Source organism: Danio rerio, chromosome 17, assembly GCF_049306965.1.
Source record: "Danio rerio strain Tuebingen ecotype United States chromosome 17, GRCz12tu, whole genome shotgun sequence".
In the NCBI taxonomy this organism is placed as follows: Eukaryota; Metazoa; Chordata; class Actinopteri; order Cypriniformes; family Danionidae; genus Danio; species Danio rerio.
In genome coordinates this window covers 44,681,682-44,709,424 of record NC_133192.1, presented here as the reverse complement: position 1 = coordinate 44,709,424, position 27,743 = coordinate 44,681,682, and the positions used below count along the sequence as shown (strand labels likewise).

At 37.5% G+C, this 27,743-nt stretch overlaps 1 protein-coding gene across 2 annotated transcripts in view; it reads right to left on the bottom strand.

Annotated features, from left to right (window-relative positions):
* Nucleotides 1–13,300: 13,300 nt before the first annotated feature.
* The window catches only part of mocs1 (molybdenum cofactor synthesis 1), a 33,310-nt gene continuing 18,867 nt past the window's right edge, over nt 13,301–27,743 (bottom strand). Inside the window, exons 5-11 of one of the 2 annotated variants that reach the window (XM_009293238.5) lie at nt 27,647–27,708; nt 25,907–26,018; nt 21,958–22,070; nt 20,504–20,614; nt 19,347–19,467; nt 17,819–17,866; nt 13,301–16,550 (exon numbers count right to left, since the gene is read on the bottom strand). In XM_009293238.5, coding sequence (XP_009291513.1) covers nt 15,547–16,550; nt 17,819–17,866; nt 19,347–19,467; nt 20,504–20,614; nt 21,958–22,070; nt 25,907–26,018; nt 27,647–27,708 — 1,571 coding nt within the window. In that variant the 3' untranslated portion in view covers nt 13,301–15,546. Of the gene's footprint in view, nt 16,551–17,803; nt 17,867–19,346; nt 19,468–20,503; nt 20,615–21,957; nt 22,071–25,906; nt 26,019–27,646; nt 27,709–27,743 lie in introns of both variants that reach the window. The other variant, NM_001105660.2, reaches the window with a different exon arrangement.

Here is a 27,743-nt window from a genome sequence, read left to right as displayed (position 1 = left end):
ACCATGTTCTTAAAGAAAGAAGAACAATTGAAGTGACATTATGAGGAACAAAGGGGAAATGCTGATGTAAAAGAAATGTTGGAGTGCATTTCAACAAAGAAAAGCAAAACCTGTTCTTTGAAAGGGTTGGTTCATCCAAATATGAAAATTAGCTCATGATATATTCACCCTGATGTATATGACATTCTTTGTTCAGACGAACACATTAAGAGTTATTTTGAGTTTTCTCTGGGCACTTAAATACTATAATGGATGTGAAGTGTGGGCCTTTTTAGAACACTGAAAAAAGTACAACTGTCCATCTTCAAACCGTTCCAATACATGTCATGTCTTTTGAAGCAAATCAATATGTTTGTAACAAAAATGTTTCTTTTTTTATGAATTATAAACTACAGTTGCTACTTATGCGTTGGTGACAAGTACCTAACCGAATCAAAGAACAAATCAAAGATGTCCCAAACTTAGCCTACTGGACTTTTTGTGAACGAGAATACAGACATTGGCAGATTCATCATCCCATTGATCTGCTTCAAGACACGTTAACCTCCCAGACGTGTATAGGATAGTTTGACAACAGATATTTGGGCTTTTTTGAGTTTTAAAAGAGGTCACAATTCACTACCATTATAATGTTTGTAAGTGCGCTAAAAAATTCAAAATAACTCTTAACGTGTCTAATGCAGTCTCAGCCTCCACCGCTGAGACTGCAGCTCTGCACAAGACTTTTGGCCAGCGGATAAATTAAAATGGTCGTGCCCAACTTAATCTGGTTTCTCTCAAGGTTGTTTTTCTTCACTCGCCTCGGTGAAGTTTTTTTTTTTTCCCTCTCCGCTGTCGCCACCAGCTTGCATGGTTTGGGATTGGTAGAGCTACCCATTGATGAATTTGCTCTTCAGTGTTTGAACTCTCAGTAATGATTTAAATCACACTGAACTGAGCTAAACTGAACTGAACTTAAACACTAAAAACTGAACTACCCTGATCCAGTTACTATGACCATTTATGTGAAGCTGCTTTGACACCATTTACATTGTAAAAGCGCTATACAAATAAAGCTAAATTGAATTGAATTAAAAGAAGAATGTCATGTACACCAAGGATGGCATTACGGTAGGGCACAATGCCAATATTCCCCCTTAGTCCTTCCCCTTACCCCTACCCCTTGTTTTGCGCGTTCACGTCAAGGGGTAGGGCTGTCCCAATTCTCTTTAGCTTGAAGGCGTAGGGCTAAGGGGAAGGGGTGAATAGCCCTTTGAACAAAGATTTTTCAGGTCCACACTTGAAACCAAGGGGTAAAAAAATTTCCCAGAATACACCTGCCACAGCTGCACCCAGAAGTAAGGAGAATTTTTTTTATTTTTATTTATTTATTTTTTTTTTTATGACAAACAAACATGTTTCAATATATTCATAACCACGTTCATGTTTTATTGTCATAGTTTTTTTTTTTTACGCTATAATTTGCAATCTATAATCCATAATAATAACTCCTTTGCAGCAGTCCCACAACATTCTGACACTTGATGACACTGGAATACCCTGCCAGAAAAGTATAGTGTCTGTGATGAGCTGTTTACAGTGTCTGCTATGATGTTAGTGTGGTTTTCGTGTGTTTACATAGATGAATATGGCCACTGTGTGTATATATACTGTACAGTTACAATCTTATTGCCACATTAGATCATTATGATAACATGATGTGCCTTCAGTGATTTCCTCAAGATAAATATCAAAAAATAACACAACTGAAATAACTACAGCAGTTGCGATCATCTGATCTCATACGAAGCATAAAATCACGATGGCATATGCTGTCCCAATTCTTATGGGTACATCTGAAGCCCTTCCCTTTAACTTTTGGTTGTAGGGGCAGAGGGGAAGGGGTAGGGGTACAAAAATAGAATTGGGATTGGGCCTAAATCAGTTTTCATTTTTTGGTTGAACTTTAAGGGGCAGGACCCTTAAAAATGCTGTCATTAAGCTGTTTTTTAAAGCTTTGTTGAATAAATGCATTTGAGACAGTGATTTACAGTTACAGGTTTTTTTATCTACCTATCTATCTCTCCCTCAGTCTGTCTGTCTGTCTATCCATTAGCTAGTCCAGTTAAACACTAACTGTCCTCATAGTCCAGTGTTAATAATGTGTGTCGGTGTGTATGAGTAAAGTCCAGTTAAACACTAACTGTCCTCATAGTCCAGTGTTGCTAATGTGTGTCGGTGTGTATGAGTAAAGTCCAGTTAAACACTAACTGTCCTCATAGTCCAGTGTTGCTAATGTGTGTCGGTGTGTATGAGTAAAGTCCAGTTAAACACTAACTGTCCTCATAGTCCAGTGTTGGTATTGTGTGTCGGTGTGTATGAGTAAAGTCCAGTTAAACACTAACTGTCCTCATAGTCCAGTGTTAATAATGTGTGTCGGTGTGTATGAGTAAAGTCCAGTTAAACACTAACTGTCCTCATAGTCCAGTGTTGCTAATGTGTGTCGGTGTGTATGAGTAAAGTCCAGTTAAACACTAACTGTCCTCATAGTCCAGTGTTAGTAATGTGTGTCGGTGTGTATGAGTAAAGTCCAGTTAAACACGGAATGTCCTCATAATGCAGGATTGTTGCTGTGTGTTTGTAACACTCATGGCTGTCCTCATAATGCACGATTGAGTCAGAAACGCCCACTTTTGCCCTGTCCCCACAACGTTGTAGAATGTCAGGTCTTAATATTTCCAGACTCTTTCACAATAATGAAATTCTGAATAGACAGAGTTATTCCCCATGCAATATGGTGAAGATTCATATATTTTACTAAACTGTAAGACAAAAGGAAAGGTGGGTCCCCATATCCCATGATGGTACTTTTTTTGGAAAAAAGTCCCAATAAACCACCCGTACCAGTATGTGTGTGTGTGTGTGTGTGTGTGTGTGTGTGTGTGTGTGTGTGTGTGTGTGTGTGTGTGTGTGTGTGTGGATGAGGATCAGGTGCAGAGTAATCAGTGCCAGATACAGGGAATTCTGGGGGAGTCCTTAGAAGGCCGGTGATAGTGACCTCTGATGGTCAGTGAGGGGAATTACTGGGACCGAGTCGGTGACGTAGTGCTTCCAGAAAGTATTCATAGCGCTTCACATTTCCACATTTTTCCACGTTACACCCTTATTCCAAAATTGATAAAAAATGATTTATTTGCTATATTAACTTTAATAATTTGCTAAATATTTTTTATTAATTGTTGCAAATTTATTAAAAATAAAAACCAGAAAAATCACATTTAAATCAGTATTCACAGACTTTGCTCATTCCTTTGTTGATGCACCTTTGGCAACAATTACAGCCTCAAGTCTTTTTGAATATGATGCCATGGATGATGGAGGTCTTTGTACTCATTGGAACTTTCAAACCAGCAGAAATTTTTCTGTAACCTTCCCCAGCTTTGTGCCTTTAAACAATCCTGTCTCGAAGGTCTACAGACAATTCCTTTGTCTTCATGCTTGGTTTGTGCTTTGACATGCACTGTCAACCCTGGGACCTTATATAGTCAGGTCCATGCCTTTTCAAATCATGTCCAATCAACTAAATTTACCACAGGTGAACTCCAATTAAGCTGCAAAAACATCTCAAGAATGATCAGTGGAAACAGAATGTACCTGAGCTCAATTTAGAGCTTCACGGCAAAGGCTGTGAATACTGATGTACATGTGATTTTTTTAGGTTTTCTATTTCTTTTTAAATTAATTTGCAACAATAAAAAAAAAAAAAATACATTGTCATTATGGAGTATTGTGTGTAGAATTTTGAAGAAATAAACGAATTTAATCCATTTTGGAATAAGGCTATAACAAACAAAATTTGAAAAAGTGGAGCACTATGATTACTTTCCGGATGCACTGTAGCTAACTAGTTTCTAGCAACAAACGCTCATGCCCATGTCCACTACTTATTGGACCTGGTCCAGTATGTCATCAAGCTCTCTCCACACCACCACAAATGTGCAGCATCCAATTGGATGATAGGATGGCAGCCACAGGACAACAGTGTTTGTGCTCTCACCACACAGCAGCAATAGGTGGAGCAGAGAGACAATAATAGAGCCAATTTAGTGGATGTGGATGATTGGCAGGCTATGATGGGTAAGGGCTGACAGAGGGAATTTGGCTATACCTCACGAAAAGTGCAATGGGACATTAAATGACTACAGAGAGTCAGGACCTCGGTTTATCGTCTCATCCGAAAGACAGCGCTCACTGACAGTATAGTGTCCCCTTCACTTTACAGGGGTGTTAGGACTTACACAGACTGCAGTTGAGCACCCCCTGCTGGCCTCACTTCCGACAGCAACCTAGTTTTTTCATGTGGTCCTTCATCCCCCATCGTACTGACCAGGCTCAGCCTTGCGTAGCTTTAGTGAGTAACCGGTTTTGGGCTGCAGGCCAATATGGCTGTGGCCATTGTGTATGAATGGGTGTGTTTGGATGAGAGTGTACAGGGGTTTCTCAGCACTGGAGGTTCATTAGTGTACTCTAAATGCAAGGTTGCAGCTAAAGGGGGATCTGCTGCATAAAAAAAGAGTAATTGATGGGTCATTCCCATGTGGTGACCCCTTATAAAACAAGAACAAAATAAAGGAAAGTGAGTGTGTTTATGGTCTATGTTAAATTCCGGCCTAAATTTATGTTTATGTGCACTTATGTTTGGTGTAATTTTGCCAAGTAGGTTGTGATCCTGGGTTAATATGTTGATTATGGAAAGTCATTCCTGTTAAAAAAAAAACAAAAAAACATATCAAGTAATCAAGTGTATTCAAAATTTGAATTACACTTTGCTGTACAATGTATACTGTACTTCACAACTTCTGTAGCCTGATTGATAGTTCATATCATACTTGAATAGAAAAAAAGGCCCATTTAGTGTTATGTGTGTTCCTTTTCAGCTTGTACAGATGTTACTACTTCGATGTGTTTTATTTTGCCGCCATTCATACCGCGGCGACGGCGGTAATTGATGTGCCAGCAGCATTTGACCGCTGGGTGGCAGTGTAACCACAGATATTCAGCTTTGCCTTTTCACAATGCTAAACAGACTGTTCTGTAGGCGTAGCTTACTGTATTTGATGTGATGTGTTCAATTAAAATATAATTTTCATTTAGTTTTTCTGGTAATAGACATGCTCTTACACTATACTGTATGCTGTAGTAAAGATACATGGTGAGAAGTCAAAAAGCAAATATAAGAATTAAGTTATTAGCCTTTAGAGCCCGATTAAATTGCGTTGGCGTAAAAATAATGTTTTGATTTCTTTGACCATCATGGCAATGTTATTCCCTCAAATCTTAAACGTGCGCATATGTAAAACAGCAAAATAATATAGATCATCCTGCCGGTAGAGCACATCACTTCACAGCACATCACCTCACAGTTGTTAACTTGCGATCACTTCAATTTACATTTAAAATTTGTTTACCTGGTTTATTCTAAACTTTTTAAGTGCAAAGAGGATTCGTTTTGGAAAATAGAATTGAAGTAATAAAAGACAACTAAAATGAAAGCACATTCAGTACAAATAAGTAGTCTTAAATAAATAAATAAATAAATAAATTAGGCAGTCTTTAAGCCTAAATATAGAGATGTTCAGTGTTTGCTGTTTTGATAGGACTAAGACAAGACATTTTCATTTATGTTTTTAATTTACGTTTTTATTTACATTTTCGTTGTTGATTATATTTTACTATCTCATTTTATGTTTCAATTATTGTACATAATAATAAACGAATAATAAAAATAAATAAATAATGAAAATATGACATAAATTAAGTCTGGCAGGTTTATTTTTTTTAGTTCTTGTTTCTTTTCATGAAGTCTTCATTCGTTTTTAAAAAGCAAATATGAGATTATCTTAGTATTATTTTAAAATGAACATTTACTGGAGTGAATTTTTTTTCTTTGTCTATTCAGAGACATTCAGGCTTTCAGAAGGGTAATGATGAGTTTGAGTCTGGTTCTGTAGCACATGCTGATGGATCCACCGTTGAGCTCTCGTTCTCTCCCTCTCTCTGTAATTCTATTCCAGCCACATAATCACTTTATCTTCTTCAAATATGCTCAAGATAATTAACCTAGGGAGGAAGTCTCTCTGCACTGCTGTGAGGTTACGCTGCATGTATTTCATCACGTCAGCATGAGGAGAGGCTTTCATTACTAGCACTTGCAGTCCTGCTGGTCAGAACAGGGAAGTAGAGATCTTTGTAAGGGCAGACAGAGAGGCTGATATGAAATCAGCTCAGACTGCAAACAGTAAAGGCACAGTGAATGCTGCTGCAGTCCTTCATGACGAAAAGAACCAGTAGGCACTCTAGAAGGTCTGTCATTACATCGTTCTCCAGGGATGACAGATGTCTTCATCCACATCTGCCACACTTCACACCTCTCTAAATCATGCTCTCTCTGACTAATTGAGCTCTGCTGAAAACATTGAGATTTTATGGTAATTTCAAGACAAGTTTACTGTTGCTAAATCATATTTTCAGGCAGTACTGGGCTGAATTGAATGCTTTTACTGAATCCACTTGTACCATCATTTGCATTAAACCCTGCCCAAAATATAAAGCCTACTGTATCATTTTTGACAAACACAGTTTATCACTAAAGGTCATCACCTGAGACCAGTCATAAAGGTGAATATACATTAAGGAAAATATAGGTAAAGGAAAATATAGATTATATATAGATCAGGTGTGCTCAACCCCGTTCCTGGAGATCTACCTTCCTGCAGATTTCAGTTGCAATCCATACCAAACACACCTGCCTGTAATTATCAAGTGATGTTCAGGTCCTAAATAGTGTTCATGTGTGTTTGATCAAGGTTAGAGCTGAACTAAGATTTCCAGGAACAGGGTTGAGCATCACTGAAATAGATATATAAAAGCTAAACAAATAAGCTTTCTATCGATATAAACTTTGTTAAGATTGGCTGATTTTTGGCAATCCAAGACCAAATTGGTCCAAATTAGGCTATTAGTAGTGGTGGAAAGGAGTGGACGGTACACCAATGTCTTAGTCATCACCCTTGTGACATTGCGCCACGACACGGATTTCTAATACTGTCAATACCGTAATAAATCAATTATATTCCTTAAACGGCTGCATTTACATCAATAATAGCTCATTCAAAATCGTGAGGCATGAAATTTTCTTCAAACGTTCAGTTGTGGTCTGAATACCTGTCCTTATACTACAGGGGTGGCCAACCCTGTTCCTGGAGAGCCACCTTCCTCCAGATTTCAGTTGCTACCCATATCAAACGCACCTGAAACAATTAATTAGGACCTGAACACCACGTGATAATTACAGGCAGGTGTGTTTGATATGGGTTGCAACTGAAATCTTCAGGAAGATGGCTCTCCAGGAACAGGGTTGGCCACCCCTGTTATACTATATATCTTGTTGTAAATAAAAAAGTAAAACATATTCGTGTCAGCTTTGCCGATAATAAAAAGAGAGTGGCCATTAAACGACTAGTGAAACATCCTGAAGAAATGTCGGGCCTGTAGCCTATACTATCTGAAAAGAGATGAGTGGAGTGTCAGAACCAGACGGAGAGACCGACGCCGCTGTAGAGGAAACCGTCACTGTTCAAAACATGAAAAATACCGTGATATTAATTTTAGGTCATATCGCCCATCCCTAGTGGTGGGCAAAGCGAGGCTTCCTGAAATACTGAAACAGATGAAGCAAATGTGTCAAAGCTTCAAAACGTTTCTAAACCAGCCTTTACAGTGGCACCTATAGGCCGCATTTACACTGCACTGTGTAAGTGACTCAATTACGATTTTTTTCACAGATCGGATATGGCCAATGTATGTGTAAGAACATTGGAAAATTTGAGTTTGATTTACTCAAATCGAATTCAGGCCTTGTAAATTTGTGGAAATTTATCTGATATGAATCGGATCTGTGTTCTCGTGTCTGCAGTGTAAGCAGGCAGATCCAGTAAAAACCATAGCGAAGGATGTGGTCTGACACTTTCATTTAAGAACAGACTTCAGCAGAGTCCCAAACCTTTTATCTCATACACGAGGACTTAAAGAGCTTTTATAATATCATATAGCACAGGTATTTAAGAATTAACTTAGAACCTTAAACCAGCATAAAATGGAATTACTCTATTAACATTACATTACAAGCAATACAGCACTTGCAGTACATTGACATGCTTTATGTGTATGGTGGCTGCAAAAGGCTATAATGAATGTAACATCTGACAATGGACTTAAGGAAATATTGTTTATCTGTTGATTTTTTTCCAAAGCATTTGGCCTAGCTGAGCATGGTTTCTCTCAAGTTTTTATTTTTGTTTGACTTCCATCAGTTGGTGAAGTTTGATTCCTTGCCACTGTCACCTCTGGCTTGCTTGGTTGGAACTGGTGTATCATCGGTTGAGTTGCTCTTCAGTGAATCAGCCTTCAGCAGTGACATTTGCATCACACTGATCTGAACTGAAATTCCGCAGTAACATTTATACCAAACTGAAGCAGTTTAAATTAAAGCAAATTAAATTGTATAGCTTTAGGTGTCAATTCTGTCAGTGAACATGGTTTACTATAGTGCAATTCTTGAAATCTGTAGAGGCATATTGTTTGTATGAGCATGTAGGCTGTGCTGTGCTGTGCTGTGCTGTGCTGTTGTTTTGCCTTGACCTTAAGGTTGAGCTCTGATTACAACTTAGAATTATTATAAAATAAGTAAGCATTGGGTAGCACTGTTGTGCAGTGTGTAGAACAATTGCCTCACAGCAAGAAGGTTGCTGGTTCAAGCCCCGTCTGGGTCAGTTGGGATTTCTGTGTGGAGTTTGCATGTTCTCTCTGTGTTCGCGTCGCTTTCCTCTGGGTGCTTCGGTTTCCCCCACAAGAACATGTGGTAAAGGTAAACTGGATAAGCTAAATTGTCTGTAGTGTATGTGTGTAAATGAGTGTGTGTGGATGTTTCCGAGAGATGGGTTGCAGCTGGAAAGGCATCTGCTGCGTTAAACATATCTTGGATAATTTGTCAGTTCATTCCGCTGTGGCAACCCCAGAATAATAAAAATGAATAAATGAGCATTTTGCAGTCTTTTAAGTAATAGTTTTATTAATAATTGTTCTAAATGGCACCCAAAGATGACAATTCCAATAGTATCTGGATACAGACTTTGAAAGACTGCATATATCAAACTTGCAATGTCAGACACAATGCACTAATGGAGCTAGTGGTGTCACTGTGAGGGTTAGGGGTGGGGTCAGGTGTGCAATTAAAAAGCACTGCATGGAGCTCACCTTGCAACTGCAGTCTGCATCTAGACCCCTCTTGAAAATGTACTCACCATGTACTCTCCCTAATCCTTTATGTCTGTCTTTTTAAATTTGAACACAAATGATGTTGTTACAAAAAAAAAAAAGTTAAAACATGCAATTACTGACATCCATAGTAGAAAGAAACAAATCCAATGGAAGTCAATGAGTATTGTTTCCAACATTTTTCACAATATTAATTTTTGTGATCAACAGAAGAAAGTAGCTCAAACAGGTTAATGAATAAGGTGAATAAATTATAGCAATGACTTTCAGTTTTAGGTGAATTACTAAATATTTATATATTTTTAAAACAATGCTAACTGAAATCAACTGTAGTGTACTGTACTGCTGCACTGTAGAACGTTATAAAGTTAAAGGAACAGTTCACCCAAAAAAAAAATCCTATTAATTTAAACACCCTCAGATCATTCATGGTGGTGTTCGTGTCTTTTTCTACAGAAGAACATTAAAGATTTTTAGCTGAATCTGTGGTCCTTGGTGATTTATATATCGCCAGTCATTTAAAATAAATAAAATAAAAAATACAAACAAGTGCAAATCAATTGCCTAGTGACACACCAATGTATTTTATCTACATTTATATTATAGTACAAAACACTTTATTATTTATTATAAAATACTGTGTGTATCTTATCAATATTCAATACATTTCACACAAAAATGAATGTTTTATAGTATGCTGTTATGTTGTGACAGTAAATTAACATGCCACTTGGCAAGCTTCTTTTTTTTAGACTGGAGTATTACAAATAATTTGTGATACACTGATGACATCAAGTGGATAGAACAGCACAGAACAGTCTCTGGCTGCTGTAAAAGAAAAAAAGACAACTGTAAACACAGTAAAAACAACTGTTTGCCTATGTCTTCCATGTCAGATTAGAACATGCATTTAAGGCAATCCGTGTTAAGCCGCTGATACTGTAGCTGAATTTCCCATTGTAAACACGCATCTTGACGTGAACGAGACGACAAAGGCATTTTTACAGATTTATTGAGATGGGTTGGAGGGAGGTTGTTCTTGCAGCTTCGTACAATTACAGTTTTACCACTGAAATCATATGGAAAGTGCAAATTATTTGGTTCCTTTTATGGAATTTGGTTCTGTTTTAGTCTCGGGATCATTGCTAGAGGGTCAGAAAGATTTTTATATTTTATGTAAAATGTCTTAATTTGTGTTCAGAATAACAAAAGAGGATTGAAATGAAAAGAGGATATTAATGACATGGTTAACATTTTAAGCTTACAAAAATATTTTGCTCCAAACATTTGACGCTGTACTGTAAGATTTGTTAAGTCTCAGATACTTTTATACACTCCCTTCCCCTACTTTTCCTTCTCACCCAACTCACAGAAAGGTCATCCTAACTCACAGAATGGTCATCGCAAAGTATAAATGTTCTGTATCAATGCAAGTGATGTTTTGCACCATGTTTGATTGCATTTGAAATCTTTCAGTGCAACTGGTACAGTAAGGTACATTTCACTTATGATCTCTCATTGCTCACAACCATCTTGAGTTAGTCTCAGCTGCTGCTGCTATCTCTCTAGTTGAGGGGTGTCCAAACTCGGTCCTGAAGAGTTTAGCTCCAACACTAATCAAACACACCTGAACCAGCACATCAAGCTCTTATAGATATACGATAAACTTCGATAGATCTGTCATTCAAACATTTAATCAATTTCATTATATTTTAGAATATATGTATAGGCTTCCATCATTTTATTAAGACACTCCCATTTCGGTTTGATAGTAACATTTTGAAAAACACCTTTCTGAAATGTGTGAAGCTAGTGTTTAGATGTAGAACACAGTGATGTAGAAGCCAGTGTTTATATGTAGGTTAATAATAATAATAATAATAATAATAATTAAAAAAGTTTTATAGGCCAGCTTGGAAGTTAGTATCACCTTGTTTTTTGGGGAGGTGTAAATTATTTCTTGGAGCTTCATATGACTACAGTTTAAGCACTGATCTGATGTCACATAGAATGTTATGACAAAGTATTTGATTCCTTTTCTTTCTGTCTCAGGACCTTTGGTGTCTACGGAGGGTCAGAAAGCAAACAAAGAACAAAATAAAACACAGAGAACAAAATCCAAATGACTTTCCATTGACCATTATGTAGTCATAAGTAAGCATTAGCTTGCAAGATAACCAAATCTATTAAAAACAAAAGATTTGACCCATTGATTCAGAATTACATTGTTAAATCTCATTTGTAGTTTATTGAGACATTTTTCAAAGCATCTTTTTTCTTCTCCCCTACCCATTCATTAATGACCTGGGTGTCATTTGTTTTATCTCGGTTACACAACATTTTCACAACAAAAAGAGATTTGTTCATAGACAATCAAAATTCATAGGTGAAAATTACAAAATGCTCCATTGTCATTATTAAAATAATTCCAGTTTTAAAAAAAGTGAAACATATCCTTGCCTGTTCAAGTCCCATTTTAAGCAGTCATGGTCACCAGAATAGTTAATATGACTGCTTTATCAGCTGTAGAGGCATCTGAAGGCACATTTTGTTACCAAAAAAAAAAAAAAAAACCTAATGTCACTCTAGAGCAGGGGTCACCAATCTTATTCCTGAAGGTTCGGTGCCATGCAGGGTTTAGCTCCACCTTGCCTCAACACACCTGCCTGGGTGTTGTATACCTTGTAAGACCTTGGTTAGCTTGTTCAGGTGTGTTTGATTAGGGTTGGAGCTAAAATCTGCAGGACACCGGACCTCCAGAAACAAGTTTGGTGATCCTTGATCTAGAGCATAGGTCCTAACTCAATTCCTGAAGGACAGATCTGCACAGTTTTGCTCAAACCCTATCAAACACAGCTGATCCTACTAATCAAGGTGTTCAAGACTACTAGAAACATTTAAACAGGTCTGAGTTGGAGGTGGTTGAAGCTAAACTTTGCAGAGCTGTGGTCCTACAGGAATTGAGCTTGATACCATTGCTCTAGAGAGAAGAACTGGCAACACTTTACACAAAGATGCTGTTCATAAGACTGTCGAAACCATTATAATCATGACATGACATGATTGTCATGAGTATGAATGAGGTTTTATTAATCCCATATGACAACTGTTATTAAGTGCCATTCGCACAGGTATGTAATTTTAAATGCAAAGATGACATTGTTTGAGATGTTTTTGTTTTGACAACTTGACACAACCAAAACAATGTAATGGGCTCTATTTTAACCATCAAGCCACATAGTCTAAAGTACATGGCGCAAAAGCATTAAGGGCATGTGCGAATCCACTTTTGCTATTTTAAAGATAGAAAAACACACTCTGCCACTATGGCACATGGTCTCACAGGGTTGTGCTTATTCTCTTAATGAGTTATGAGTGTGTTCTGAGCTAAATGTGCATTAAACAAGTCAGAGTCTCGTCTGTCATTCCCTTTAAGAGTCAGCAGTGTCAAGCCATGGCGCATTTGTTATTTACATGGCGGACTTTGTAAGTGGAAAAACTGAATGTTTTTTGCGAGAAAATAGTTAAACAAACCATCTGCAGCGTGAGGATAAAGAACTCCATTCGGTCTCTTTCTATTTTTCTCTTTCGTGGGTAAGGAAACGGTGTTGTACTCACTCCACTGAAGACATCCAATAGCCTACATATTTAATTTTGTTACTTAAATGCAAAGATTTATTTCAAATCTATTTCTAAATTCAGTTCTAATTTCCATCAAACTAATAAAAAAAAAAAAAAACATTAACGAGGTGTGGTCAAAAAAAGTCATATCAAAACAAATATCCTATGCCCTATATAATCTAAAACCTGACAGGTGGACAAATCTAAGCTTTTTTTTTTTTTTTTTTTAAACAAATGTAAATATGCATATATTTATATATAATATATACAATTTAATAAATAATACCATTATAATAACATTACACAAAAGCAACTTGTCATGAATTTAGTTGATAGTTGATAGTTTTTTTTTTTTTTGCCAGGAGCTCCCCCACTTTGTTTATGGCAACAGACAGGCAGATAGAGAGAAGCAACATGAGTGAGAGGACCAGCATTCATGTACGACCCTATCTCGGATACAGACTAAGCAGAGACTACTGTAGAGGAATCAATATTCCTAATGTGCCAGAGTGGTAGTTACAAAATCATTTCAGCATTTCCTCTAGGATTTTTTCCAGCTGTGGAAGCAGGCCTTTTTTAAACAGATCTACCAACTACCTGTGGCGTTATTTCATTGACAAATGTTGTGTGTGCAGAATTACAAGCCCCCTTAAATATATGCTGCTCCAGCAAAGATCTTCTTGTGCGCTCTCAAATAAACGCTGCTGATGTGCGATTTAGTGCGTTTATGTAAGGAGTATGTTTATTAGATTTGCTAGGAATATTTATTAACGTCTCCAATAGACCTACCGAGCAGTATTAATGCGGCCTTGAAGTAAAGTGAAAAGGCTATACTTCGTGTTTGCTGGCCTCACGCATCACGCACCTGTCAGTCACCTAGTCAGTCAGTCAGCACGTAACCTTAAAGGGTAAAACAAATGACGCACAGCACTACTACGGTTACAGAAAAGTTTGTGCTGTTATAATTCACTTAACTTTTAATACGTTTTAGTGTGATTATAATCCGCTAAGTAAAAAAACAAAAACACGACTGAATGTTTTTAATGAAAAGCTGTAATGTAGCCATGGTGGGATCAATTTTGGCATGGTGCACATGGCGCAAGAATGAATGTAGCGGAAACCATGCATATTTGTGTCTTTGCATAGTTTTACAGCACTACGTAATGATGCATGGTTCATCCGTAAAGGGATGCAACGATTAACTGGTTTCACTTTTAACAGCACTTTAATTCGTCATTGTTAATTAATCGTAAAGGCTTCTCAACACTGTCTTTCTGCACGGATCACTGAACTTTAGCTGAGGCTATAACTAAGGCAAGTGCATTATTTCCAATGAAGGGACGCACACGTGAGACAACACGCTCACACTTTACAGCCTCACCTCACCTACATCCAAAAATAAAGCAATGGTGTTCTTTTGGTGACATCGCTTTGACTCAGACATGCTGAAAATGGCGGACGTGAAAAACAAACTGAGGATGTGGTAATGCGCACCTGTCAATCAATATTGGTGGGCGAGGGGATCACACTTCTACGTCAAGCTGTGGTCGATCTCAAAACCGATCCAATTGGTCAATTTTTATGTTGTTAAATCGAAAAAAAAAAAAAGGGTTGGGTGTGTTTATATCACCCCAATATGATGGTTTATACACTATACCTACACACATGTCTGTCCAAACAGCTTGAAAAATAGATTTTTCGCCATAGGTGCCCTTTAGGCAATGTGAACGCGTTGAAGGCGCAGAACTAACATGCTCTGCACTGGACTTCAGACTAGTTTTCAGACTGTTTTAGTTCCTCAAAATAGCAACGCGCCAACAATACGCCTTAACACACCTTTTTCTAAACTGGCCCACCTATGAGTCCACGAAGCAGCGCAAATGGATTTGTTTTTTAAACAACATGGCGCAAAACGGGAAAACTAGGGTTGCGCTGGTCTGAAAATAGCAACACATCGCAGCAAACACTCCTTGCACCTTATTGCGTCGGATGTATGATAGGGCCCAAAGTGTCATAAATCTCTCAAGCATAATTGTCATAATACCATTATTATCATGTTATTGTATAACAACATCATTAATATTTTTCTTTTGTTTAACAACAGTGGCACAAACTGAATTAGTCATAAAAATGTCAATAAACGTTAATGATGCAGAAATAAAATTTGCGACTTTTTAAATTTTAATGACAAATTCTGAAAAAGTGATAAGAAAAATATTCATGACAATTCTAATGGCATCATGACATTCATGCTTATGACATATTTTATGATATACATTATAAAGTTAAAGTATGATATTACATTATAAAGTTATGTTGTCTTGGTAATGTCAAGTTGTCATGACAAAGAAAAACACATGTAGTGATGTATTTGTTTGTCAAGTTGCCCTAACAAATACACAACAATGTCACCTTTGCATTTCAAATGGCATAAATGAGCTACAGTTGTCATAAGCATGCTTAAAATTGTATTTATATTCATAACATGTCATGAAGGCCACAAGGTGTCATGACAGTCTTATGAACACCCCTTCAATAAAGTGTTACTGAAGAGTTAAACGTAGTGGTTACATTCTAGCTCTCAAACAGATGAGAGTGTTGTTTGTGCAGTCAGAGATGATAATCACCTCGTTGTCCACCCGTCTTGCTGAGTAACTTTACATCAGTGATGATAATGTCATGGCTGACTGACTTGCACATGTCATAGAGGGTAAGCGAGGCTATTGAAACGGCAGTTAGCGCTTCCATCTCCACTCCTGTGCGGCCTGTGGTTTGGCAGGTCGCCTTGATGACAGCAGCATGTTCCTCTTCTAGCAGCTCAATGGTAACCGAGGCATGGTCAAGAGGAAGTGGGTGGCAGAGAGGAATGAGATTGGAGGTCTGCTTGGCACCCATGATGCCCGCTAGCTGTGCTACCGCTAAGGCATCACCCTTGGCTACCTGGTTGGCACAAACCAGATTAAAGGCTTTTGGACCTAGGATAACCTTGCCACAAGCTGTAGCTGTGCGACGAGTTACTGCCTTAGCCCCAACATTAACCATGGAGGCTTTACCCTGCGCATCAGTGTGAGTCAACTGATTGGAGGTTCCATCAAGGCTGGATTTTAAGTCTTTATGTCGGATTTTCAAATGGAACCCACATTCAGGGGTTTTGTGGTGGCAGTGCCGTGCAAACTGCAGGGCTGAATCTTTAAGTAGTGCGCGAGATGTGCTAAGAAATGGGATGAGAGCAAATATTTTTGATTGTGGCACTGGTGGACGAGAGTGTTTTTGCAAAATGTGCTGTAGTAACATTCTGGATTTGTTTTGTTTTGAAGCACTAACAGTCACTCGATAAGATTTTGAAATTCTATCATTGCAAAGTGCTTCTAAGGCTTTGCGATTTTGTTTCCGATTGGTAAAGCGTGTCAAGGAATAAAACGAATATAGTGCATCAGTAACAAAAGTGCTTTTGTAATCCTGATAGCCAATAACATGAAATGGGCGATGATTGCATTTTCCTAATGACTGGGTTGTAGAAATGGCTGCCAAATCCATGCGGTGGATTAGAGGAAGAGTCTGTCTCTGATTGTCTCTAAATGGAGACATCGGCAGCAGCCAAGTGCAGTCTCTACCTGTAGACAAGGATACACATAACAATATATTTCAAAACCAGCCTTATGTTGCATTGGTTTATTTGTGTGAATAGCTCAAAACCAATGTTTTATGTTTTCATTTATATTAAGATCACGTTCCATGAAGACATAAGCCCAATCCCAATTCTATTTTTGTACCCCTTCCCCTTGGCCCTTGAAACAGAGTATGACGGGGAAGGGCTTCAAAATTTACCCTTAAGAAATGGGAGACCACTACAACACCGCCACAGGTCATCATTTGTCATCGCGATCTCTTCATATGAGATGTGCACGACTGCTGTAGTTATTTCAGTTGTGTTATTTTTTGGTATTTATCTTGAGGAAATCCCCGAAGGCAACTATATTTTATCATAATGATATAATGTGGCAATAAGATCGTAAACTGTACTGTACATTTACACAGTGGCCATATTTATCTATGTAAACACACGAAAACTACATAAACATTATAGAAGACACAGTAAAAAGCCCCTTACCACCCACTAGACTTTTCTGACTGGGGATTCGAGTATCATTGAGTGTCAGAATGTGGTGGGACTGCTATACATGAGTTATTATTAGAGATTATAGATAGCGAATTGTAATTTAAACAATGATGGTAAACACATGCAATTATGAATGTATTAAAACATGTGCTTGTTTGTTGTAAAAATTCATAATAATACAAAAAAAAAAGACTAATTTGTGCATCTGCTGACTTCCGTGTGCAGCCATGTTGTAGATGGTGTATTATGGGGAAATATTCTTACCCCTTTGTTTCGAGTGTGGTCATGAACCATCTCCATTTCAAGGGTTATCTAGTCCTTCTCCTTAGCCCTATGGCTTCAAGCTAAAGAGAATTGGGATACCCCTACTTCTTCACATGAACACGCAAAACAAGGGGTAAGGGTAAAGGGAACGGCTAAGGGGTAGAATTTAGGGTTGGGCCATACTGTAAATTTCCTTCCATAAATACAATTTGTGGTTAGTAATGTGCCATGTAAATACACCTAAACTCATGATGCACTCTTGTTTGGCATAAGGAACAAAAAAAGTTGCATGATGTAAATGATCAACCCTATTTAAAGCCTAAATTTTAAAACAATTGTTTTAGTGTTTGTGCTTCAGAGCAAAGCTAAAAGCAGCTAATTCTAAACTTTCACTTGTATATCCTCAAAGCTATAAAAACTTTAATGCAGAAAAGGACAGAAGTGGTCCTGTAGTTTGTGTGAGGTGGGAAATGTATTACGTACAGCCACATCACCCACCAATGAGAATCATCGGCCGGTTTTTCATCTTGGATATATTCAGCATCCCTGAAGAAAAGAAGAGATGATTACATTCACTACAAATATAGTAAATACTCAATTGAGTGTTCTTCAGTAGTTTAATAGTAATCATTTGCCAGGCAGTTCAGTGCTTCCCACAGTTTTGAAATATACATGATGTACTAGCCGGATTGAAACACACCTTTTACCCAGAGCACATAAATGGTCAACTATATTCGACAAACAAAAATAATGTGATTTTTAACTATGATTTTATTTATTATGACACTGTTATTCACTTTTCTTTTCAATGGGTTAAAGTTATTTTAAAAAGCTGTTAAATTAAAAGAAATCCACTGTTTCTCTCACTTTTATGCTATTAAGGAGCCATGCGCAACCACTGACAGTTGCTTCATGACATTTTGTATGCGGCATTGACAAAGTGTTTTAGATAAAGTATGTAATATATTAACTTTGTTAAATTAATAAAATATACAGCAAATGAGAAATAAATAACAAAAAAAGAAAACAGACAATATTTAAAAATATATATAATAATTATAAAAATAAAAAGTTATGATTTATTAAATAGGGCAAGTTATTTGATTAACTATTTCTAATGGTGTACTAATATTTTGCAGCTAGCATAGATGTCATTTTGCAGAGCGAGAGAAGATTTTCCAGTGGTTAATCAATCGAAAATATTTGGCTTTCTTGGGCGGATACAAAAAAAAGGATGTAAAAGGATGATAATAATAGTATCATTCATGTGTCACCACCAAATATACTTGGGTGGCTGTTAATATACCTGGGCAGCCTGCCCAAGTAAAGTCTATGTGTGGGTAGCACTGCAGTTGGTATGACAAATCATCAACAATTGATATCTGAAACTGTCTTATTATCAGCGATTATTATCACTGATAATTCATTCATTCATTCATTTTTCTTTAGCTTACTACCTTCTTTATTAGGGGACGCCACTGCAAAACGAACCACAAACTATTATGGCATATGTTTTACGCAGTGGACGCCCTTACAATCACAATCCAGTACTGGGAAAGACCCATACACTCTCATTCATTTACATACACGACAGCCAATTTCGTTTATTCAATTCACTTATACTGCATGTCTTTGGACTGTGGGGGAAACCGCAGCACCCGGAGGAAACCCATGCCAACATGAGAACAAGCAAACTCCACACGGAAATGCCAACTGGCCCAGCCGGGACTCAAAAACCAGTGACCTTTCTGCTATGAGGCCACAGTGGTAACCATTGAGCCACAGTGCCACCTACTGATACTTATGGGTTAAGTAAAATAATCTTATATGAAACCACAAACAAACTAATCTGCAGGTAATTTTGCTAGTTTTAAGGACAAACCCACTTAATTGTGACTATTTCTGAAAACAACAATATTTTTTACTTGTCTGGAAAAGGCTTGTTGATTTAAGAAATTTTTGATTTATGGACTAGAAACAAGACAAAAACTCTAATCAAGAAACGCAGTGAGGGGTGTACGTCTACCTGCATGCTGTTTCTTCTTCCTCCCAACCGCTGCCCCTATGATATGCAGTAGTTCTTTTTCAGTTGCTCCAGAACGCAGAAAATCTCTCAAAGACACCTCTGCATTCCCAAATAAACAAACCTAACAGTGGGCCAACACAGACACATATGTAAAACACACACTAGCATTAGTGGCCGTCTAATTTAAGGGCAAAATTACAATTATGTCATGTATCCTCATGTTGTTCCAGAGATATTTGTGATGTTCACCTTCAGACCACAAATGATGATATTTTAGGTGAAATCGAAGAGCTCCCTCATCCTCCATAGACAGCAAAATTCCTGACTTGTTCAGAAAATACCTAAAAACATCCTCAAAACCGGCCATGAGCTGTTGTACAATAGGAACTCAATCGCATTTGGTTATGTCTTTGATGTACTGTTTAACCTTGGATGCACCTGTGCTTTGTTTCAAACAGGGGTATTCATCACTAATGCTTGTGAACGTGCACAATATACTGACACTGAAATAAAGAAACAGTTGAATACAGATTTTATTTTTGCTTTATGTGTGCACAAAAGTATCCTTGTAGCTTCACAATATTCATATGGTTTGTTTAGGGGATGTTTCTTAGTATTTTTCTGGACTCTGAATGATTCAGGAACCTTGACTAGTCTTTTAGTTCCTGCTGCTGAAAAACATCCCCACAGCATAACGCTGCCATCACCATGCTTCACTGTAGGGATGGTATTAGCCTGGTGATGAGCAGTGTCGGGTTTTCTCAAAACGTGACACCAATCATTCACTCCAAAGAGTTCAATTTTAGTCTCATCTGACCAGGGAATTTGGTTTCTTATGGTCTGAGAGTCCTTCAGATGCCTTTTGGCAAATTCCAGACGGGGACTGGCTTCCATCTGACCACCCTACCATACAGGCCTGATTGGTGGATTGCTGCACAGATGGTTGTCCTTCTGTTAGGTTCTACTCTCTCCACAGAAGAATGCTGGGGCTCAGACAGAGTGACCATCGGGTTTATGGAGGATGAGGGAACTCTCAAATTTTACCTAAAGTATCTTCATGTGTGTTTTGAAAACGAATGAAGGTCTCAGGTGTTTGGAACAACTATAGGATGAGATTTTTGGATGAACTAACTCTTTCAAAAGCAAAGGAACATTACCTTGAGGTTGCCATCAGCCGTAATGCGCAGTCTGTTACAGGAACCACAGAAATGGTCTGACATTGAGGTAATGAAACCCATCTGGCCCTGAAATCCTGGTATTTGAAATGCCTATGAGCACAGTACACACAAATAAACACACTGCTGATGCCTTATGTAATTACTTCCCATATGTTCAGTTTTCAAATCACATGTGCTTAATCCTGTATTCGCATAATTCAAAGATTTATAAGAGTCACACTCCACAACTGCATTAACATCTGGCTCATTTCCACACAGTGTGTATGTAACTGAACTGAACAATTATTTGCTATTGACATCTCTCTTCTCTTCTGTTTGTACAAAATAATAAGCAACTGCACAGAGAACACACATTTTTGAGGGGAATCTCCTCATCCACCACCAGTGTGCAGCATCCACCTGGATGACGCAACAAGCTGCACAAAACACACTAGCTGACTGGTGTAAAGGGGATGAAGCCAATTATGATATGGGGATGGTTAGGGGGCAAATTTGGCCAGGATGCTGTGGTTAAACCCTGACTTTTTCCGGATGTCTTTTTCAAAAGACATCCTGGGATTTTTAAGGACCACAGAGAGTCAGGACCTTGATTTAACGTCTCATCCGAAAGTCCCTATCCAAATACTGGGGAGTTAGGACCCACACAGATCACAGGTTGAGCACCCCCTGCTATAGTGTTTTTGATTACTACTATAATATAGTGTTTTTGAACCATAGTAGTAGTAATAGTAAAGTACTTAATTTAGTCTGTTGTGGTAATTCTATAGTTGCTAGGGTAACACAACAACTACAGTAATATATACAAATGTGTAAATACTGTAGTTTTTTACAACTATAGGGTATATTATACTACAGTACACCATTTTTATGATAAAAACTAAAGAACCCTACAGTATGTTAGTTCTCTAGTTTATACTACAATATGATGTAGCTTTAATCAACAAAGAGTTGTAAATAAAATATGGCACTTGTGCTAAAATATGGTTCAAAATACTATAGTATTTATTATAAATTACTATTGTTTTTTATATAAATAATTTATACAGAAAATAACAAAAAATATCTGGCTAAAAATAACCATAAACTTGAATTCTTTTTAAGCAAAACTTAACATCAAGCACATGGATACAGTAGTTATAATAACCGATAAAGCAACACTGATAGAACATTGTAAATCATTACATTTTGGTTACATGTGTTGAAATGTGGTTGTCACTCCAGAAACTTGTGTGTATGTAGCCTAGGATGTTACAGCCCTTTATGAAGATGACTCCAACACCAATAAAGTACAGTGACACAGGAAACGCGGGCATAAGTTTAACCCCCAGCCCTGGGTTAAAACCAAAATATTTTTAACTACTCTAATGAGACTTAAGAACACCAAGAACAATTCATGGCCAATGATTTATTTAGCAGTCTGGAGTTGGGCTGACCTTGGCTGTGTCTGTTTCCTCTCCGGGCAGAGGCTGCAGATTGGGCCATTTTTGCTTTATACAATCTAGCATCTCTTGATAGCTCACCATCATCTTAAAGTTCCATCTGTTACCTACAAAAAAGTAACTGTTAATTAAGCAACATTCAACTGTTTTACATTCTTTTAAGTAGAAATCTTTTTTTTTTTTTTTTATAAAGGATTTTCAGATCAAAATGGCTTGTTTTGTGCTGGCAATTATGAGAAGAACAACTTGATCATACTGTACAAAAGAAAGAAAAAAAACAAGCAGCAGCCCTACAAATGACACAGCCTTAGATGAAATCAACTGCACTTATAAACAATTACAGCTTAATTTATATCATATTGTTTCTATTCATTCATTTTCTTGTCGGCTTAGTCCCTTTATTAAGCACACAGTGGAATGAACCGCCATATTGTATCTACATATATCAAATTTGTATTACATTCTAAACAGTTCTATTATAAGCTCCACAGTGAAAAATGAAACTGCCTGGACTGGATCAGCACAGAATGGACTTGTTAAGCAAACTGAATCGTTTGGCCCGATAGTGGAAAAAAACTGTTAGTATCCCAGGTAGGGTAGGATCTACAACCCTAAATCAGAAAAAGTTGACAGTATGAAAAACGCAAATAAAAATAGGAAGTAGTGAATTCCAAATTTACTTTGACTTGTATTTACTGCAGACCATATGCACACAAAATATTTAATATTTCAGGTCAACTTCATTTCATTTGTAAACATACGTCATCTCTTGTCATTTAGACCTGCAACATATTCCAAAAGTTGGGAAAGGAGAAGTTTAGGGCTAGTAATCAGGTAAATTGGTTAAATAATAATGTGCTTTGAAACAGGTGATGTCAGCAGGTGATTGTAATTATAGGATCCAAGAAAGTCCTTCAGGAGCAAAGACAGCATAGGGTCGCCAGTTTGCAAACAAATACGTGAAAAAATATTGAAATGTTTAAAAACAATGTTCCTCAAAGGAAGACAGAAAGATATTTGGATATGTCACCTTCAACAGTGCATAACATAATTAAAAGATTCAAGGAATATATAGGGATTTCAGTGCGTAAAGGACAAGGGCGCAAGTTTAAGCTGGACAACCGTGATTTCCGATCCCTCAGCCTGCACTGCATCAAGAATCCTCATTCATCTATAAGCGATATCACCACATGGGCTCAGGAATACTTCAGATGCATCTAGGATGGACCACTGCACATGTGTACTGCAGTCAGATGAATCTGTATATTGGGTATTTTTTGTGACCAATGGATGCTGCATGCTCCGGACCATAGAAGAAATGGAACATCCAGACTATTACCAGCAACAAGTTTAAAAGCCTGGGTCTGTCATGGTATGGGGTTGTGTCAGTGGTAACTTGCACTTCTGTGATGGCATCATTAATGCTGAAAAGTACATAAAGATTTTGAAGCACTATATACCTTCTTTTCCAGGGATGCCAATGCATATTTCAACAAGACAATGCAAAACTACATTCTGCACACATTAAGAAGTCCTGTTTGTGGAGGATTAGGATACAGATACTTGGATGGCCTGTCTGCAGTCCTGGGGCCTCATGTATCAACGCTACGTACGCACAAAAACTTTGCGTACGCCAGGTTTCACGCTCAGAATTGCTCACGTTTGGATTTACTAACAATGAACTGAACGTGGGAATGTGCGCAGCTTCACGGCAGCTTTTTGGCAGGCGTACGCACATTTTTTGTGCGTGTCTGTTTTATTTCCATTGGCGACTCCTAGAGGCAGTTGTGTTAAATTCCTCTCTACAAAGTGTCTGAGCCTTGCAATGGCAGCTGTATGAGACAGGTTCATCTAGCAGGTAAAAAAGGTTTCCATACCATACAGTTGAGCAGCTAAACATTAAAGCACAATTTGCAGCGGTCGCCTGTTTTCCCAATGTAATCTGAGCTATCTACTGCACGCACATTGCTATAAAGACACTATCTGAAGATGAATTTGCATTCGTGAATCAGAAACATTTCATTCAATAAATGTGCAAATAAAATATGATGCACAAACTTATTGATGATTCCTACTTGTCTTTCTCGTGATAAATAGTGGGTAAAATCTGATATGTAGCGGGGAAAACAAGAAGAAAGAGTTCATCAGACGCTGGATTCGAGCCGAGTTCATGCTCGAACGTGTCAAAACATGTTGACATGCGTCTTACGAACGCGCCACTGGGACTGTTAAGACTGCTGCAACATTTTACAGATATAAACCAGACTATTTATTTTTTTAATGCACTCAGTGCAATGTTTAGACCCAACTGTGTTGACCGCATCAGCTAAACTCTCCCACTCTATTTTTTTTCTTTTGTTGTTAATTCCGGAGAACAAACTTGCAAATAACACCGCTTTTCTCCGGTCTACCTCCGAAAGGAGCACCTCCAATTCACATTCTGTTCAAAGTTTCTCTTTTTGCTTGCTTTTGCCATTGCTTTTTCGTTGGGTTTTTCCATTAGCATAGTCATTAGCATATTCATACGGGGAGGAGGCAGGGAGGGGTTTTGTGCTCGTGCATGTTGCGCTCAGTTTCACGTTCATTCGGATGTACAAAAGAATATGCGTGAGATTCGGCGTACGCAGTGTTTCATACATCTGAATTTTTTTCTGCGTACGCACATTTACAGCTTTGTGCGTACGCAATGTTTTAGTAAGATTTCCACGCAAGTCTTCGTACATGAGGCCCCTGATCTGTATCCAATAGAGCATATGTGGTGCATTTTGAGGCACTAAATGTGTCAATGAAGACCTAATACTGTTGCCCACTTGTTTGCAGGAAGAATGGGATTCAAATTACACCTGAAACACTTTATCTCCTGGTGTCTCAGTCAGTCCCTAAACGTCTTTTAAGTGTTGTGAAAAGGAATGGCAACATTACAAAGTGGTAAATGCTTTACTTTTCAAACTTTGAAATTCTTGAAGTGTGCTGCAAGTACCAAAATTTGAATACAAGTTTATTTAAAAAATAAATAAATAAATAAATAAATAAATAAAAATCATGAGGAACACATTAGATAATGTTTGTTGTATTGTTTGCAATAAAAACAAGTAAAAGTAAATTTAGAAATCACTACTTTCTTTTTTTTATTTGTGTTTTCCATACTGTCTCAACTTTTTTTTTTTTATTTGGGGTTGTAGTAGGTCTACCAACTACACCAGTACTAAGAAGTATAACCCAACATTTACTTGCATGGAATTTATGCTAGACTTTTCAGAAGGGAAATGCCAGTTTTTCAAAAACTTTTTTTCTAAGGGGTAATCTCAACCTGTTTACTATGATTTTACTACAATTCTTATTGCTGAGTCTACTGTATGCTATTTTTATTGTCTGTTTGTTTGTTTTTTTCTTGAGAGATTAATAGTTTTACTTTGTGTAAGGTGAGGTGGGGTTAGATGAGACATTGTTTGCACATCTTACAGACATCTTAATCAGTTTGTTATTGGAGTGACTGCTTTAGTATTGACCTTCAGGGGGGGAACCAAAGATAAATCGTATCAGACTTCTGCTACTGGCTTTTCTCTCTTTCTGGCTAACAAAGATTAATCTACTAAAGTTTGTCTCAAATCCCTTTATTGTCAACCACTAGAAAAGTTTAAACTTGTTTCATAGTACCTGATGTAAAGATGTACCTGATGCTTCATAGTACCTTGTTTCATAGTATCTGATGCTAAGTATCACCTGAGTGGAACCATGTTAAACATGTTTGAAAATGTTATGCATGTACATGAAAATAAATATGGAGGAACACTAATTGTTAAGCTTTAAATATAGATTATTATATACTACTAATATGATTAGGAAACTGGTGCAGAGATCACAACATTTACAACTGTGCTTTAATCTGTATGAGGGGCTGTGTATATGTATATTTCTCTTTGATTAGTTAACATAATCTTACCATTAAAAGGCATGTACTCTATGAATCTCACATCCAAAGGTTTCCTCTCTGTCAGTGATACAAAATCAACCAATTCATCTTCATTCAGACCTCTCATGACAACACAGTTCACCTGGGGACAGAGACAACACTTTACCACAATGAACACGTAATTGAGGTTTTTCAAAATTCAGTGCAAAAATAACAAGTCTGATAATGGCATTGCGTTGTTCAGGTGTGGCTTAAAAACATGTGTTAATAAACTTTTAAGGTAGTTCCAAAATTTTCTGACATTTGATTAAACATGTTTCGGGTAACCAAAGTGGAACATACATTACAGCTTATAAGTGGTTGAAGCAACAAACAGCCATGGAATAGAGTATATGTGTGAGCCCACTGCAGGAACATACTGATAAAGTACTGCAGTTTTACACAGTAAAGTCCACTGTAAAAGAGTACTGTAATGCTCTGTGATACATTACTATAATGCTCTGTTTGCTTGTAGCCCAGCATCCTCTATTAATAAACTTCATCTAGTACAAAATGCAGCTGCCAGAGTTCTTACCAGGTCTAGAAAATATGATCATATCACCCCAGTTTTATCCTCCTTACACTGGCTGCCTGTTAAGTTTCGAATTTAATTTAAAATATTGGTTTTTACCTATAAAGCTTTAAATAATATAGCTCCTGTTTATCTAACTAACCTTCTGTCTCGCTACAGTCCAACCTATTCTTTAAGATCTCATAACTCTCAAAAAAAGGGCTTCTTGTAGTACCTCAAATAGCTAAGTTGAGTAAAAGAGGTCGAGCCTGCTTATTTATGGCTCCTAAACTCTGGAATAGCCTTCATTTCAAAACTAGATTAAAGACCTACCTTTTTATTAAAGTAAAAATACTTGATACGGTATGATACATGAATGTGCCCCACGCAGGTTTTGCATCTCATTTATATACACTATGAACAGCAGCTACTCTAATTATTCTCTTTATTCTCTATTTCCACCTGGGGATACTCATTCCGAGGCCCTCAGACTATGCAGCGCCACTGATTTGATCCAAGACCAGCGACGAGATGATCCCAAGGTTTCCATAATCCTGGACCAGGCCTTATCCTTATATACGCCTAGACTGCAGCTCTGCACAAGACATTTGGCCAGAGAAGAAATGGTCGTGCCCAACTGAGCCTGGTTTCTCTCGAGGTTTTTTTCATTTTTCACTTTCACCAATTGGTGAAGTTTTTCCTTACCACTGTCGCCACTGGGTTGCATGGTGTGGGATCTGTAGTGCTGTGCATCGATGGATTTGCTCTTCAGTGTTTGGAGTCTCAGTAGTAATTAAACCACACTGAACTGAGCTAAACTGAACTGAACCTAAACATTGAAAACTGAACTACACTGTTTCAATTTACTATGATCTTCTAAGTGAAACTGCTTTGACACCATTTAGATTGTTAAAGCGCTATCCAATAAATGCAAATTGAATTTAATTGAATTTAATTGAATTGTGGAGTTGCTCTTCAGGGTTTGGACTTTCAGCAGTGACATTTACATCACACTGAACTGAACTAAACTAAACTTCAACTGACAACTGAACTGAAGCAACTTCAATTTAATAGAACTTTATCTATGTTAAGCTGCTTTGACACAATCCACGTTGTAAAAATCACTATAGAAATAAAGATGAACTGAATTGAAAGATTAAATAGTTTATAGAAATCTATAGTAGAGGTACTTTAAAGATATTTTAAAGAAGGTACATTACCTTGACTGGATTGTAACCCATTTCAATAGCCCTTTCAATGCCTTCCATCACCTTATGAAACCCTGCAAGATATTACAATATTACGAATATTAAAGAC